At 42.2% G+C, this 17,736-nt stretch overlaps 2 protein-coding genes across 2 annotated transcripts; both read right to left on the bottom strand.

Annotated features, from left to right (window-relative positions):
* Window positions 1-623: 623 nt before the first annotated feature.
* Window positions 624-13,394, bottom strand: cenpi (centromere protein I). Its single transcript, XM_035162303.1, has 20 exons — window positions 13,097-13,394; window positions 11,882-12,019; window positions 11,443-11,561; window positions 11,008-11,115; window positions 10,827-10,875; window positions 10,628-10,674; window positions 10,266-10,355; window positions 10,029-10,160; window positions 9,118-9,261; window positions 7,852-7,972; window positions 7,428-7,522; window positions 7,168-7,285; window positions 6,573-6,637; window positions 6,300-6,409; window positions 5,328-5,463; window positions 3,993-4,117; window positions 3,515-3,563; window positions 2,725-2,943; window positions 2,249-2,290; window positions 624-2,111 (listed from the first exon to the last, which is right to left on the bottom strand). Exons 1-20 carry the CDS (start codon window positions 13,263-13,265, stop codon window positions 2,028-2,030), a joined length of 2,160 nt encoding a protein of 719 aa, XP_035018194.1. The 5' UTR covers window positions 13,266-13,394; the 3' UTR covers window positions 624-2,027.
* Window positions 13,395-14,076: 682 nt separating this feature from the next.
* tmem35 (transmembrane protein 35) lies at window positions 14,077-16,635 on the bottom strand. Its single transcript, XM_035160625.2, has 2 exons — window positions 16,205-16,635; window positions 14,077-15,518 (listed from the first exon to the last, which is right to left on the bottom strand). The coding sequence occupies exons 1-2, from the start codon at window positions 16,586-16,588 to the stop codon at window positions 15,153-15,155; spliced, it is 750 nt and encodes a 249-aa protein (XP_035016516.1). The 5' UTR covers window positions 16,589-16,635; the 3' UTR covers window positions 14,077-15,152.
* Between the last annotated feature and the right edge of the window lie 1,101 nt (window positions 16,636-17,736).

A 17,736-nucleotide genomic window follows, 5' to 3' on the forward strand; every position in this document is an offset into this window, starting at 1 on the left:
CAAATTTTTTTTAAATATAATTTTAAATTGGGTATCTTTGTGTTATGCCCCATAACATCTTTCCACTATTTTTGGTATGTGACAATTTTGAAAATGAATCAATTACTTGAAAAATACTCAATAATCTGCTTGACGGGATTAATTATTAGTACATCTATGCAACACTGACATTGCACTACAGGTCTGTTGTTCCAGATTTCTGTGGGGTCATTGAACTTTACTTGAAGTGAGGCCCTGTCTTGTTTTTCCTCCAAATTACAGTGACACTATGAAATCTGGCCGAAATACCAGCACAGGCACGACATAAATGACATGTTTGATATGTTCTTGATCATGAGAATACATCAAGGAGAAGCTGGTCACTGTGTGCATGCAGTGATTTCACCCAGCGACATCAAAAGCAATCACAAATCCAGGGGCCTATTAATCATCCAGATGGGTCCCTCAATTAAAACTGAATGTTGTTTCCCAGATGGTTCAGCAAACTGACAATGGCCAAGAACATCGATCCGTATAAAAGCTTCTCAAGCAACTGATGCCAAAGACTCAGGTTGGACACGAGTCCAGGCTATTTGCTCCGTAAACAGTGACATGCTGCAGTATAATTAAAAAGACACCACAGGTTGATTTTAATAGCTTCGAAAGTAAAAGTCTCACACTTGTTTATTTTCAGCAATGTGCAAGAGTCAGGTTTTTGCAGATGTTAAGCTGCACAAGAATAAAACTCAAACAGTACGCTACAATGCATTTTGAACAGAACAACAGGTTCAAGGTCGCTGTGGTCAAATCAAACGAGTTACGGTTGGTCGTGATTGAATTGCTACAAAAAGAGAAAACGAAAAAGAATAATTTCCACTTTAGTTTGTCTTCTTTGCGTTAAACACATTTTCTCTGTAACACATGTTTTCACTGTGTTCAAACCTACGTCACTGCTTCTACCAAATGTCCACCAGGGCAGTGTTGCTGAGACTATAAGAAAAGCACAATAAACACAGATAAGTCTATGTACAGAAAAACAAACTCAGATCGCTTGCAAGTAGCTCACTTGGAAGAGAGGAGGAGATAAAATATGTACAAGTCTTTTAAAAAATGAGTAAGATGCAAGTGGTTGTTTTTCCTCTCCACTGAGTTGAGCATTTAGCTCTGCTGTGTACAGACTGTCGCCTGTTGTCAGTTTCCAGCTGATGTCCCTCTGAAAAAACCTGGGCCCAAACGCCAGGGTGGGGTTATTGGGTGGATTGTCCACCTTCTAACTGCCACCTCCATCCACAAAAGTTAATTTGCAAAAAGATTTCAGAAAAAAAGAGTCCAATTAAAAATTGGCGCGTCCACTGCGATGTGTTAAAGTCTTTGTGCACCGAGGAGCGTAGGTCGATGAAGCTGCACGTGAGGCGGAGCTGCAGAGGTGCCGCACAGTCGTCGCACTCATTCAAAGCTGCGAGAACCTGGGGTGGTGAGGCTGCTGCAGAAACCCCCGTTACACCCCCACTCTTAGAGTCCCTGCCGTCCACAAAATCATTTGTTTTCATACATTTACTTTGTAAAGTGCCCTACATGTGGTCTGTTAATTGGTTGTGGCAGGAGTGTTTGGACTGGATTCATAAATTTCAAATTCAGCTTTTAACAAACAACAGCACTTGTGGTTTTGTCATGAGTAATGACTCCGATTTCATCCTAACTAGATGTGATTTACTATGTTGCAAATTGCATTTGCTTAGTTTAGTTTTAGCCAAGTTACAAATCCACTGTATGAAGAAACTGATATTGCAAGAAGATGACATCTTTAAAAACAATTGTGAACCCTGCAAAAGGATCCCAATGCAACAGGTTCTGCAGCCTCTCACAGGAATTAAATAAAAAACAGGAGATCATCAATATATCTCTGAATTCCATCCAACAGTACTGCTGAAATGAAATAGATATATTGACCTTATTTCATTTAGTTCCTGTAGCTTTTAATGAGCAGTGAACGCAAAAAAGGAACCGTCCGGGGAAAGTCAAATGCATGTCCACGCTGTCTCCTCTGGCTACAGGGCTGGAACAAACTGTTTGAGGCCGTCGTATCCTTGACTGTACAAGTACTCCAGGTACCAGCTCCATGGCTTGGAATGCTGAAACAAATGGACAACATCTGAGGATTGATACGATCAAAGCAATATCTCTTATTCTTTGAAATACGACTGATGCACATCAAACTACACGTGAAGTCGATTATAATTGTGGATATGAAAAGGAGACCCCTGTATACCTTTATGGAATTGAGGTCCACGTCCTTTCTCCCGGGCCAGCACTGATAAAGAGAGAACATTAATATTCATTGTCAGCCCACACTTCTAAATCCCTCAAGATTTCTGCTGAATGGAGCAGTTGGACCGAACCAAAAAAAGGTGTGTGTATTATTAAACATGCTGAGAACCGCGGCTCATGCAGCAGCCATTAATAATAAAATGTCTTTCTGTATTAATGTATCTTATTTGAAAGTTACATTAATAACACATTTGTCTCCTTGGCTTGCCTTCAAGTATATTACCTAAACTGTACAGATCGGCCGCACGCTGATAAAATCAAGTGCCTCTTACCGTTTGAAAATAAGCCCAAGCTTTGAAGTAGGTTTTGTTTAGAGGTGCTCAGTAGAAGAAGCATTTTGTGGACTGCAGCAGGTACATCCTACCCACATCTCTCTGTAAGATACAAATCAAGACGCCCAGGATGATTCACACTCACCCTCTGGTGAAAGTTGACAGCGTAGCTCAAGAAAGCAGGGTGGTGGACCAGGTCAAAACTCGTGCAGTATTGCGGTACGTTGCTCTTGAGGAGCAGCTCCTCTCCCAGCTGCACACCCATTCCCGGATGAAACATTTTGGAGTTCCACAGGCAGTTGACCATGACGACCACGTAGTTGTTGAACTCGCGAAACGTTTGGCGGCTGATGTGAAAGGCCTGCTGGAAAACAGAATCAAAGGGAGCGGCAGATTGAGATGAAAGAAAAAGCAAAAAGAACGAGAGTCAAACTAAACCGCACTCTACTTCCTCAGACTTTCACATCTGATATTTGCTGTGCAGATTAATTTGCATGTCATTTACCAAGTCCATTTTTCCTAATAAAAACGTGCCACTGACATTTATCAGGGGGAGAGTGCTGGCTGCCTGACATGTAAATTCACAGCTCGCAGTGGAAGCTGCATTCAAATCAACAACTTTTCAAGTCCCCATCTGAGAGGGTATTAAGGGGGAGTTGACACTGGTGGATTCCTAGAGCGAGACTGAGACGTGTAAAATTTATAAAAACTACTGGAGTGAATGAAAAGGTGCAAAATAGCAAGAAATGTGAGAGGAGAGCAGGAACATCAAACCTGCAATAAATAAGAACTAATGCATTCAAAGTGTATATGTGAAATACATGCGTGTGGGTGCATGAAAGCACCACATCCCCTCTGCCTAGTACTTAGTGCAATGGGGAAAAATATACTGTTACAGTACCAATGCAGTGAAAATCTGAGAATGGTTCATTTACCTCTGTGACTTTCTCTTGACTCTTGGCTGATGTCAGGTTCACCTTGTACCTGGACAAAAAAGAAACAGTGACTCTCTGCAAAACTCTCTGTGGCTCATCAGAAGAAATTCATGCTATTAACTCTCCAATTTTCTTTGGCCGTGGCATTTTTATGCATTGGTAAAATTATTTCATAACCCTGGGGTGTAGTCAATTAGCTGGCACTGTAAGGATTTGTGTTATTAGAGACTGGAGCTATGAATGATGCTTGAATTCTACATCAAGGGGGGAAGAGGGTTTACGTGTGTCGCCCCTTAGCCGCTCATTATCATAAATCATACATTAACATGTACATTAGTGCAATGCAGCCATTTGATTCCAGTTCTGTTCCGTCGTCAAATATGCATAAGCATGTGACATACCACATTAAGCGTGTAGCTAACATATGCATCTAGATTAGCTGATGGCAGGCTGCAACACTGAGACCAAGAGTCCGCACCTGTACATGATGAAGGCCAGTCGGTCCACGCTAATGGGGTCAGGTGAAAACAGGGCTGGGTAAAACACTCCAGAAGGGGGCATCACCACCAGGGGGAGCCCGTACTTCAGAAATGTGTCACACACCTGGGGGAGGAGAGAAATACACAGTTAACAAAAGCGTTAATTAGGACTTTGCTTTGTGAACAGTTGGTGCACGCTGATCTTTGTTGCTGCTCTTGGCATCTTATCTTCTTCTTTATGGAATATTTTGAGTCAAATAAGGCCAGGAACTACTGTTCATGCAGTGCAGTAAAAGCTTTGAGTTTTTAAGTGGTGTGCTGCAATAAAAAAAGATTCTCTGTATGCTGCTCCGTCTGATTGAAACATGCGTCAGTCTGACATAAAACTTGATGAAAAGTTGCCAAGCAACCAGAAGAGACAACGAGAAGTTATTTGTCCTGGCAGAGAAACTGTTTGGCAGAGGTCGAAACCCCAGCAGCAGTTGCAGTATATAGCTATAACTAAGCATATAACTGGACTGAACTTGGGATGACGCATTTTGTTGAGAGACCTGCATCAGGATCATCATAAAATACGCTCACAAGAATTTTAAGAGGGTAGATAGGAGGCTGACAAAAGACCGACAGATCATGTGAATCCACATAAGTGTCAAAGGGGCTTCGACAAAGATGGGTTGGGCATATGGTCATTTGGCTTCAGGCCAGATGTTCAAATAAATAGTTTGGCTAACATAAAACAGCAAACGGATGTTTTTATGCTTTAATTTTGTGTTAGTTAATGAACTTTAGATTTTGTTACAGTCAGACAGCCGGACAAGTGGTTCCCCCCGTTTACAGCTGTTTCTGCTGTTTCCCCCTGTTTACAGCCTTTATGCTAAGCTAAGGTAACTGGCGTCAGCTCCATATTATTACAGGTATGAGAGAGATATCAATCTTCTTATCTTACTCACAACAAAATTTGCCAAAATGTCAAACTAATCCACTGCATATCTGTGTCTATAATCCTTATTATAGTGTGTTTGTTGCTGCTATTTCGTCAGTCTTACATTGTCCTTTTGCCCTTGTCCATTTTGATTGTTGTCTTCTTACTTTGTCTGCTTTATGTAGTTGTTAACTTGCCAAAGAAAGGGAAAGCTCACGCTTTAAAATAATTAAAATGAGGACAGAGAATCTGTTCCCCATCATTAGACAGATGTGAAAATGTCAGTCTACTGTCAAACTACATGCATGTTATTTTGGACAGTAAAACTCAAACTTCTAAGTGTAGTAATAGTAGATGTATTTTGTTTATCAACAAAAAACATCTTTGATTTAAGGAGATCAGCTCAGTTTACCGTCTCGTAGAAGTCCAGGATGAAGCTGAGGAGGAGCGAGTGAGAGCCTTCGAGCTGAAGGCCCACGGACGCCAGACGACCCACAAAGTGAACCAGCTCCATCACCGAGTCTTTGAACCCTGACAGGGTCATGTTTCTGGGACAGAAGGAAGAGCAGAGTCAGACACAGAGACTTACACTAGACATGACACCAAGTTGTATCATCGGTCTGCTGATTTGCCCGTGGAGCATGACTCTATGACTCAGGTCTCTCTCATTATTCTGTGACTGAGCACTCTGATAGAAGAAAGCTCCTGAATCAGTCAAAGTGGCAGTTCACTACATCACAAAAACAACTAACACTGAATCAGCTCTGACATGAGAACGAGCGCACAAACACACAATCGATTATTTTTACATTTGGTGAGTTTGGGAATGGCAGTGAATGAAAATGGTTTTCTCCACTTATTGGATTATATATTGTGGAATGACGCAGATATTCAAACATAACTGACACCAACTCCGCCTCTTAATCTGGAAGCTAGAAAATCATTTAACTGGATATTGGATGTTTCTGTCTCAAAAATAATTTCAATTATAAAATATGATGAATAAATGGGTTCAAAACAAAAAATGTCCATACACATTTCTGCCTTAGCTGATATATGTTGAGTTTCTCTCAAAATTTGATATATGAAATAGTCCAACATGCTGCTTAAATCAATAGAACTTTTAATTTGAACAAAGTGTCAACTGGGACTTCTATAATGGAGTGATTCTTTTTATTTCACTGAGTTGCAGTAAGTGAAACTGAGGCAGCATCTGAGGACGTTTATTACATCCGACGTGTGAGAGGATTTTTGGGGATTGAGAGTAAAAACTTAAAGAGCCACAACTCTTATGCTCTTAAGTAAATTATCTGAGTGTTTCAGGTCTATTGCTTGTTTATGTTCAGGGCATAAACACACAGAGGAAAGTAGTTGTGAGACTCACATAGAGGTGTGGCTGTTGAGGCTGATGTCTAAGTCGTCCTCCAGAGCGTACACTGAATGCCAGGTAAGCCACTTCAACAGCATATTGTTCAGGCACTCCATGAGTCCACACTGCAGACACACACACACGACAAAGTGGAAAAGCACTAAGCATACAGTAGCTTAAACACTAAAAAGGACACAGTGAGTGTTTTATTCATACTAATAGCAGGAGGTTTGGTAATTCAAGCATAGCACCAAGCTTATTCTACTTGAGCCTCGGAGGAAAGCCTACCTTGAAAAACAGCGAGGATGTGAAGAAGAGCTGCATGAGGGGCTCAAACAGAAGCCTTCCGATTTCTGAAGTGGGGGAGTAAAAAGTTACGGCTGCGGCATATATAAATGCACCATAATCAAAGTGTATGACACAAAATTACTGGCCTTGTTAACATTGATGCTTATTTGGGTGAATATATCCGAGATGTGCCCTCGGATAGACAATGGTAGGCTTACAACACTTGGTTCCACGAAAGTACCATTTACCAGTATTTCCAAACAAGTGGGTTTAGATTGTGAACTCTCTGCCACTGTTACAACTGTTTGTTCATTTCAGTTTGACAGATTACATTTCATTTTCAATCAATGGAAGTGACATTGTGTGACCCCTGTCCGTCACGCGGTGGGTTGTGTGCAGCAGCCAAGGCCCAGGCGAGAACTCCTGAGGGAGACTGCAGTGACAGTGCTGCTTTTTTCCCCCAAGAATCGAATCAAATGGGTTTTTTTCCTTAAACGACTTGATTATATAATAAATTTAGGAAGAGTGAGAAGGTAAGCAAACTAAAGAGGGGTACTGGTCAATGACAGCGGCAGTCTGTGGAAGCACAACTTACGGGAACTGGGGACAACAGGAATGTTGCTTAGGAGGCTGAGGATCTGTGGGCGGAGGAGGGAACCATCCCACACGCTGAGAAACTTGTACAGGAAAGCCTCTGAACTGGAAAATGCTTCCTGTTGGAGAAATGTGAATTGAAAACATTTACGTAACCTGCTGGGGTTTTGCGGCAGGTGTCAGCTATACATGTTGCAGAGATAGTGAGTGATGGTTGTCAGATAGAGAGGTAGCTATCAGGGCTTGAGTGGTGAGGCTCACCTGCAGAAAGTGCTGTGTGGACAGCAACTTGTCCAGAAATTGCAGAGCTTCCTCTGAATTCTGGGAGGCTCTTCCATCCCCACAGAACAGAAATTCTTAACAGCAATAGCAAAAAAGGGTATTTACTGAGTGAAAAAGTCAAAGGAATAAAAAGGAAAACAGCAGAAGACTTCAAATGTGCTGCAGCTTTACACAGTAAAATCCCCCCCAGTACCTCTTAAACCCGTCTCTGAAAGAAGCCCTTTGAAATGCCAACTAGGTAACACACACACACACACACACACACACACACACACACACACACACACACACACACACACACACACACACACACACACACACACACACACACACACACACACACACACACACACACACACACACACACACACACACACACACACACACACACACACACACACACCTTCGTGGAGAGCGTAGCCGAGCCAGAAGTTGAGGCGTAGGAGGGCAGACTCATCCTGAACACAGTCAAGGTACTGCAGGGCCAGACTGGAGCCCAGCAGCGAGCCCATCTGAGCGGGCAGCTGGTGGAGGTAAAAGGAAAAAATGGGAAACAGTATAATTGAGAGGCTGAAATAATCAAATATCCATAAATTCAAAGAGGGGATACTGAGCCGATTCTTTCCGTATCCACTAATCTCCATAATGTCAGCACTGGGACATCCATCATATCCTTCTTTATTGTGCATGAGCAGCTGCCTCTCAATGTGGATACGGTGTTAGTATAATAAATACATTAAACCAAGAAGACGGACACAGCACAGCTCCTTAATAATTATGAAACAATTGTATCATTAAACTGAGGAAGCACTATTTTCCTTCAGACAACAGGAGATGAGGGATCTAATCAATGCTGCTGTCAATGCCTCTGCTCTACGGTTGGATTGACTGGTCTCAGCTGTCTTTCCTAACACACGGCAGAGGGGAGCTTTCTTGGCAATCAACACAGTTGAGGCCGTCCAAAATCCTGACTGCTCATGTTGGTTTTGTGGGAAAGGAAAGAGGTAGATTTATGTAGCAAGAAACATAAAAGTCTGCAGGCCATTTAAAATGCCTTATATTAACTTTATCAGGTCACTGAATCTGCAGGGCAAATAGACATTTATGGAGGGGGCTCTTTAAACGACCATTTGCTTTGTGACTTTGTCCAATGCATTACTCTGATACGTCTCTTCCCAGTGTTCATATAGGATAGATAAACAACTGATGATATCTGTAAAAGTAGCCACAATCTGTTTAGAAGACAAACGACCAGCACGGTGCTCATAAAACTGGTTTATGCTCTAATCTAATAAACAAATTACAGCCTGAGGCCACCTCTGCTGGGCTTTCTGTAGGACTTAAGTTCTTAGTGGCCTAAAACTATATAGAGACAACATTTTAACAGTGATACAGCACCACCCAGTGGCTGTGAGGATACTTCACAGACTGTGGTTAAGCATCCTAATGGCATGGACAAACTGGCATAAATTAAATTCTGTTGCTTAAATAATAAATGATCCCCATGCTTGATGCTTAAATTATACTCTGGCGACACTGATGTTATGAGACCAACAGCTGAATAGTGAAACGTAGAAAGACACAGAAGAAATGAGACAGTAAATAAAGCAGTTGCAGTGTCAGCACCCAGTAGGTGTAGAGCTCGGAGCTCTTTCCTGAGAGGTGTTACCTCTATTCGATGTATATTTTCCAGGAGCTGAGTAAAAGAGCTGAGTTGCACCAGGGGAACCAACTTTCTGCTGAAGGGCGACTCAGCCTGAGCCTGTTTATTGACGAGCGAATTCAAAACCGGCAACTCCAGGTGACCGTATTTCTGAGAAATAAAGCACAGTAAAAAAACACAATAAATAGAGGCTAGGCAGCTATGTACAAATTCATTTATATAAAAAAAAAATTATTGATTACTTCTCTGTCTATAAAATATTTGAGAATTATGAGAGATGACCGTCTCCTCAAGGTGACGTCAACAAATGTGTTATTTTGTTTGAAGAACTCTCCAAACCCGATATATATTACAGAGAAAAGGAGCTGGAATCAGCTAATTGTCATTTCTGCTTGAAAAGTGATAAATAATTTGGTTATCAATACGGTCGATGTTTTATTTTCTATCATTGCACAAATCAATTATTTAACTAATTGTTACAACTCTGTGTAAAACTGGTACTTGGCTAGAGATGCAACAATTAGTGGATTAATTGGTTACTCTATCGAGAAAAATAAATAATTGGTAACTATCTTGTTAATAAATAATGCCTTCAGTCATTTTTCCATTACAGATACCAAATTCTCTGATTTGAATTTAAAGATGAATTAAACATCTTAAGGATTTAGATGCGCAAAACAAATAATATAAATAATAAAACAATAAATAAACTAATACATTCATATTTCACACAATAAACGAGCACGATATCGTAACAGTTTCACCCCTGGAGAGAACCCAGGTGGATGTTGGGGTGGAGGTGGGCCAAATTAATTGCTGGAAGGGCCTTGGCAAACTGCAGCAGTAACTGCAGTGTGGCAGGACTGATTGCAAACAAAGTAAACAGTGCGGCTGACAACTTAAATAGACGTCCATACCCGTTTCCGAGAGCTGAGCTTATCTTTTATTGTGAGGGGCAGACTGTCGCTGGAGGCAAGCTGGGAACCATTCCTCTTCTGTACAGCAATCAATGATGACTTCCAGGGGGAGTTGTGATTCCGAAACCCACTCTGTATGAGACAGACAAATATGTAATTTTACTGATGATTGGAGATAATGGTCATCTGGTATTCTAACAGCAGAATGAGCATTAACTGCAGAGTCCATGTACAAACCCGCATTCGTGAAGAAATGGAGAGAGTCACAAGTTCCGGACAAAACACTTTGTAAAGGGACAGTAGGTGCATGAGGAACGGCTGCCTTCCCTGAGAACACAAGAGCGAATGTCAACACACTCAGTATGATGCATCATGTTCATGACTTCTTCATTTTACTGTAGTTTCCTTATAATGAAATATACCACAACAACAAATAGTAAGGTATGGGGAACTGTTTATAGGAACAATGTGTGAACCACAGAAAAAAAAATCTATTTATGCAATTTATCATCAAACCGATTTTCAAAGTCAGTAAGGAAATATTCAAGTAGCTGTGATAAATGGCTCAAGAGATCGTATTTAATTAGCAGGATATTTACCAGTTTAGACTGAAGCTCCAGCAGCTTCCGCACTCTGAACACTCGCACTACAATGAGAAAGTAAATCAAGCAATCAATAACACTCAGAGGTGATGAGAATACTGAAAAGAGCAAACAAAGGAGTAAACCAGAGCAAATGGAGGAGACCACAGTACAAATGTGGATCATATTTCAGGTGTGAAAATGGGAAAAGACTCACCACTTTCCTTTCTGGTCAAAAGGTACAACAGATGGCAGATGAAGGGACACTGAAAAAAATGGGACAAGATATAATGACAACAGCTGTTGAGTGGATCCCAGATACGTAAAAATCTGAATTCATGTTACCAAATTTTGCTTAATGCTTATTACAACAACACTAATGTCATGAGTACACTTACCAGATTTTCCTCCGTGACAAAGCTGAAGATGAAGCCATAGATAGCTCGAAGTTGCTCTTTTGCGTCAATCATGTCAAAGACGGTCAACACCCACTTTATAAAAAGAATCTGAATACAGTAGAAAACGCAAAAATGTATTAACTATGGAACATGTCAGCAATAAGAGAAAACAGAATTACAAGCAGGTAAACAAAAGCTTGTCTCAAATATTGCATTTTACCAACTAAACTATAATATAATTACTCTTTAAGAGGTAATAATGCATCTCCCTGTATCAACATGCTAGAAAATTACTCATGGACAGAAAACATTTTAAAGTAATTTTATCAACATTTACTGCCCACCATCATTAAGTTAAAAAGTAACTACCGACTACACATCAGAAACTTCAGAGTCTTCAGATTTATAAGTGCGAGCAAAATGAAATGCACCTACTTGGGTGCTGATGGGTATTTTGCCAACACCCAGCCAAACTACGGCTCGAACCACAGCCTCCTGTGGCACCACGGTGGCAGGAATCAGACACTTCAGTATCCGGACACATGGACTCGTTCCTACATCGAGAAAGGTGCAGAAAACTAAATTAACTGCCCGGTACATTAACAGAACGCAATTCCTTTGCACAGACAATATTTGTGCTACAATGTGACACTGCCTTGTGAAAATTGTCCTCACATCACATTGATAAGTTATAACACCGTATCTACAACATAAATAATGTTGGTATTGCATTTTGGACAGCACAGTGTCTCAGTGGATAACATTGCCACCCCATTGTGAGAGTCAGTTTGAATGAGTCTGTGTGGAGTTGGTTGTTTCCTGTGGGCTTTTCTGGTGCCCAGACAAAGACGGACTGTGTGAATTATCTTCTTACCCATACGGAGGCTCATGGCAAACTCCAGCATGACAGAGATGGCCTCCGGGGAAAGTCCTCTAGCGTAGGCCACCTTCTCCACCAACACCAGGTTCCTCTCAAACTCATCGTTCCCTTGCAATGGAGTACCTGCTTCAACTACAGGAAGGAGAGGCGACGTCATACATCACAAATCTGTATGAGTTAGCATGATGAAGAACCAATTCTCTCAATGTTTTTTCTAGTTGTTGATTTTAACTGAAGCAACCACAGACAACATAGTATTGTCCTAACACAACAATGCCAAAAACAAGCAAGGAAATTTAAATTATTCTCTTTTTTGAACACTAAATAAACATAATTTAATTAATTAATTGTAAATAAAAATCTTAACACAGGATATTTTTGTGTGTGACAAGAACGTAACAGTATTTTCAGGCCAAGCAAGGAAAATGTATTGAAGCATTAATACTCAATACTACATTAATACTTTTTCAAAGAATTGCACATATATAGGAGATGTTCGGGCTGAAATTAGGCTGCAGTGAATGAACTGGTGAGCATCCTTCCTGTTTACATTAACCCAACAGTATATACACACTGTATATGAAGGGTAGGGGTGTGCCTGCATTCACACAGAATACAAGAATATGACAGTAATACAAAATATACAATATAGTTCTTCAAGTAAACGTCACTTCAAATGTCAAAATCTATAAGTTAACATTCTTGCAGAATCAGACGAAACCTACACAATCATCAATAAGTTGCATTATCGATTAATCTTGTTTTGTTTTGACTGTGAGTCCTAAATAATAAACCAGTTTAACACTCATGACAAAGAAAATCCTCTCATTTAAGAAGCTGTAAACATCAGATGTTTGGTGTTTTTCTAACAAATACTCGACCAGTATTTGGTTCCTGATTAATGTAATCGATTAATCGTTACATCGTCATAGCAGGGGAACTTTTGGTTCAGTATATATTAAAAACAGAAGTCGTCTGTGTTTTGTAAATAAAGTTACTGATATAACCCCAGCTCTGTCTGGGACTGTGTCATGATCTAATTCAGGAGCTAACCGTAACTTAGCAAACATTAGCCACCAGTAAACCTCACATAAGAAGGTAACGCGAGTTAAAGCTTTGTTGTTTGAATCCTGGACGGTTAGCACGGTTGCTAACAGTGACGTTAGCTCAGTTAGCTGCTTGACTGGGAGCAGCCGGGCCGCCTCCTACCGTCAGAGAAGTACTTGAGGGCCGGGACGAACGGGTCCTCCGCCTCGGTCTTCCTCCGCTCCTTCTCCGCCACCCGAACACTCCGGTTAAAGCTCCGGCTCGTCTGCTGCTCGGTTAGAGACGACTGGTCTGAATCAGAGGACCCCGACGCGTTTTGCTTCGCTGCCATTTCTGCATCGCTAACACTTGGAAACACTGAGTTCCGCCGCGGCCATTCAAACCGAAATCAAATCCAGCGCCCGACCGTTTGCTCTGCGCGTGCGCACTTCGCCGCTTCCGCTCGAGGGCTCCCTGGGAGTTGTAGTCCACCTCCAGCCCATAGCGCCAACCACAGAAAGACAGTAAATTTAAGATTAAGATTAAGTCAGTATTAGGAAATTGTGTTACACGTCAATAGATGTTAAACACGCCATTAAAAACACATTTATATACATATACTTGGATTTTCACACAGAGGACATAAACCTGTCCGGTTATTAAATGTTATTATCAAATAAAAATTAACTGTTCACAGTGATGACTGAATTATTCAGAATAACTTTAAAAAAGTAAAATTTCATTAACCTCAACTTTACAGTGGTTAAAACTATCTTGGGCAGCCAGACTATTTCTATTATCATTAATCTAGTGACTATATTCTCAAATAATTGATCGTTTGGTCTATAGAATGAAAGGGGTTAGGGTTAGGGGGTTCGGGTTAGGGAAATGACCCGGATCAGGTCATTTCCCAGATAATTTCCTTGTAACTACATTAATTTCATGTGACTATGATGAACCAGTAATAAAATAAGAAACAAATCCCTTAATGTGCATAGAGACTAGCGATGCATATTTGGGCTCATGAAACTGTTAATGAGAAGGAATGTGACAGGGACTGAGTGAAGTTATATAATAAGATTGCAACATAAAAATCCCACCACAGCATTTTTAAAGTGGAGCTACGCAAGAGTGCTAATAAACAGACAATATTTAGCCAGTCATACCTCCAATTCTTTATTTGAAGTATATCATTTACAGAAATATTTTCAATCTCAAATCTGACATAATTTTTAGATGACTTTTAATCCCCAAACCTGAGGATTTTCAAATCTTTAGAGAGGAAAACAATAAAACCAAAGGGTTGAGCAGAGCCGTTTCGAGACAGAGAAGAATTCTAAGACTGTGAATTAAAAAAGAAAAGTCAAGTTCAATTTTAACAGACAAAAAGACTGAGTTGGATGCTCAGCTGTACGAGCTGGCAGCAGACACCTGAGGCAGCAGCTGCTGTCCTTCCCAGCTGAACAACTTCACTGTGTTCACTGAACTAAAAGGAGAAAAGGGGAATTCAGCCTATTTGACCTCAGGAGAATGGGTTTCATTTGTACTTCTGCAAAAACCCGCAGAGATGAAATATGACTGAGGATGTATATATTTTTTCTTTTTAAAATAGCCTTCTGTTCACATTGCATCAAAGTAAGATGCGGCTATGTAATACTTCCCAATGTACGGTTAGTTAGTACAAAACCCTTTCAGCAGTGCTCTGTTTGGTTTATGTTCTGTTGTCTTGACCAGAGGAAACATGCTTGAAATATTGAAATTCATAAATTATCAGTCTCTCCTACATACAGTATAAAAACAAATTAGAAAAAACAAGCTACAAAGATTCTTTCATGAAAAACAGCATTCTCAAATCAACTTGTAACATTAACAAAACGTACACTTCATTCAAAACAAAAAAAAACACTAGTAACTTTAACACAGTGTAGGACTGAAATAAATAGGGAACATGGGATAGACTATTGTTACAACGAGCTGAGCTCTTCAGAGTTTCCACAGGTAAGATTGTCCATGTTTATGTAGAGGACGTATGGGTCAGGAGTTCTTGGTTTCACATTAACGTTGCAGAGGAGTGGGTGAGGGTATTCAGTCAGCCAGCTGGATGAGACAGGGGGGGCGGGATGTGTGAGGGCTTTTATTACTGGGAGTGACTGTTTCCTTCCAAATTCAAATGACTACAATCCATAAAGGTGCATCAGTTTCCCTTTGCTGTGGCTTGGACCAGAGTGGAAGAGGGATCTTAGGACTGCTTGACCTTGTTCTTTTCCTGGTCGTTCACGTGCTGTTCCTCTCTGCTGTCCTCTCTCTCCGGCCGGTCGTCACTCTGGCGGGCGATGAGCAGCCGGCAGGTGAGCAGAATGCCAAAGACCAGAGCGTGGGCGTACCGCTTCAGGGGGTCTCCCACTAGCTGGTGGAAGAACAGGACGGCCAGCATGACCAGCAGCAGCAAGAAGTTGGCCACGTCCTTCGGCCTGCCCGGCACGAGGGTGAGCACCACGCCGCAGCCTACCTCCAGAGAGCCGATGATCTTGCGGAGCAGGACTGAGCTGATCCCGATCTTCTTCAGGCCCGGCAGTGCCTTGGCGTAACTCTTGTAGGCCCTTTTCTGCAAAGGAGAAGAATTCAGACATCTGCTTGAGATACCTCCAACTTTTAAATAAGGTCATGCAAACACCCACAAGGACTTGTTAGGTCTCCATTCTAAAATCAAACGCATTAACTTTATCATTTGCCACAGTTAATATTGAACCTATTTGAATCTACATGTGACAGGAAGCTAGCCTGTTAGCATGTTAGTGAGGCTGTAGCAGGACAGCTAGCATTAAAATCCTTAACTTGCTTTCCACCTTAAAACGAGTAGTTAAACAACTTATACACATTCAACATACATTAAAGACACTAGTAAAGCTTGGAAATCTGTTATTTGTCCGGAACACAAATTGGGATATTTAAGCTAAATAACAGAATGTGAAAGGAAATGAATGAAATCCCTGGTGAATCCTTAGTGTTTTAGCATTAACCAGCTGCTGTGGGGAGATTATGTATCGATGCTGATTCCTGTGTTGATCCAGACACATTTAAAAGGTTTATCCCATCACACAGAGGCCTAACCTGTGAGCTAACCGACCTCAGGTCGGATTCTTTCACGTTCAGGGGAAACAAAGCCTTCACACATGCGTTCATTTCCCGTCTCTCTTCATATTAAGGTCAACATCTCCCCGCGTTATCCGAGCCTGAGAGCCTCCATCCTCCCCCGAGAACAATGGCCTCTCGCCGCGGACGCGTACTCACCATTTCACTGTAGGCGTCTTTGCTGAGCCTCGGTGTGAGTTTGATGGTTCCCATGAACACGAAGAACAGGCCCAGGGCGAAAGAAAGGGCCACGATGGTTACTGTCCTCGGTGAGGCCATGTTTTTCTGGACCGGGGCTCGCAGCAGCTCAGGGCGCTTTCCCTCACCGGACTGGATGAGCGTCTGTCGGTCGGTTCTCCCGCTGAAGATGCACCACCACCACCACCACCACCAGGGGGAGGAGCTTCCGGAGGCTGAACCGCAGAAATGGCGCCGCGCTGGATGTCGCCCTGCGCCGCATCCAGGAGGAGGAGGAGGTGGAGGAGGAGGAGGAGGAGGAGGAGTGTAGCTCAGCCTCTGCTCCAACATCCTCTGCTCCATCATTCTCCTTCATCCTCTGCTCCAACATCCTCTGCTCTTTCATCCTCTGCTCCATCATCCTGTCCTCCAACATCCTCTGCTCCTTCATCCTCTGCTCCATCATCCTCTGCTCCATCATCCTCTGCTCCTTCATCCTCTGCTCCATCATCCTCCATCATCATCTGCTTCATCATCCTCTGCTCCACCATCCTCTGCTCCAACATCCTCTGCTCCATCATTCTCCTTCATCCTCTGCTCCATCATCCTCTGCTCTTTCATCCTCTGCTCCATCATCCTGTCCTCCAACATCCTCTGCTCCAACATCCTCTGCTCCTTCATCCTCTGCTCCATCATCCTCTGCTCCATCATCCTCTGCTCCTTCATCCTCTGCTCCAACATCATCTGCTTCATCATCCTCTGCTCCATCATCCTCTGCTCCAACATCCTCTGCTCCATCATCCCTTGCTCCATCATCCTCTGCTCCATCATCCCTTGCACCTTCATCCTCTGCTCCATCATCCTCTGCTCCATCATCCTCTGCTCCTTCATCCTCTGCTCCATCATCCTCTGCTCCATCATCCCCCTTGCTCCATCATCCCTTGCACCTTCATCCTCTGCTCCATCATCCTCTGCTCCATCATCCTTTGCTCCATCATCCTCTGCTCCATCATCCCTTGCACCTTCATCCTCTGCTCCAACATTCTCTGCTCCATCATCCTCTCCTCCATCATCCTCTGCTCCATCATCCTCTGCTCCTTCACCCTCTGCTCCATCATCCTCTGCTCCATCATCCCTTGCTCCAACATCCTCTGCTCCAACATCCTCTGCTCCGTCATCGTCTCCTCCATCATCCTCTGCTCCATCATCCCTTGCTCCAACATCCTCTGCTCCAACATCCTCTGCTCCAACATCCTCTGCTCCATCATCCTCTGCTCCATCATCATCTGCTCCAAGATCTTCTGCTCCCCTGTTAAGTCCCTGACAAACTTTTTATTTCAAAATAAACCCAGGACAAACAAGAGATATTCTTATTTTATGCAACACCTCTATGGTTTCCATGTGTCACAGTTCAAAATGGTACTCCACACATTACATGTAAAACCAAACCTTTACGTTGATCTGTAGGATAACTACCTCTCCTGGAGGTCACTTTATTCTGTTATCTAAAATAA

The sequence above is a fragment of the Hippoglossus stenolepis genome, chromosome 7, assembly GCF_022539355.2.
Source record: "Hippoglossus stenolepis isolate QCI-W04-F060 chromosome 7, HSTE1.2, whole genome shotgun sequence".
Taxonomy (NCBI): domain Eukaryota; kingdom Metazoa; phylum Chordata; class Actinopteri; order Pleuronectiformes; family Pleuronectidae; genus Hippoglossus; species Hippoglossus stenolepis.

Excerpts from the sequence above, each read along its gene's own strand:
- cenpi (XM_035162303.1), bottom strand. The coding sequence starts at position 13,265 with ATGGCAGCGAAGCAAAACGCGTCGGGGTCCTCTGATTCAGACCAGTCG. Across the intron at positions 10,876-11,007 it reads TTGTCACGGAGGAAAATCTG|TGTCCCTTCATCTGCCATCT; the intron begins GTAAGTGTACTC and ends CATTTTTTTCAG. Across the intron at positions 2,291-2,724 it reads CTGTCAACTTTCACCAGAGG|TGCTGGCCCGGGAGAAAGGA; the intron begins GTGAGTGTGAAT and ends TCTCTTTATCAG.
- tmem35 (XM_035160625.2), bottom strand. The coding sequence starts at position 16,588 with ATGATGGAGCAGAGGATGTTGGAGCAGAGGCTGAGCTACACTCCTCCT. Across the intron at positions 15,519-16,204 it reads AAGACGCCTACAGTGAAATG|AAAAGGGCCTACAAGAGTTA; the intron begins GTGAGTACGCGT and ends TCTCCTTTGCAG.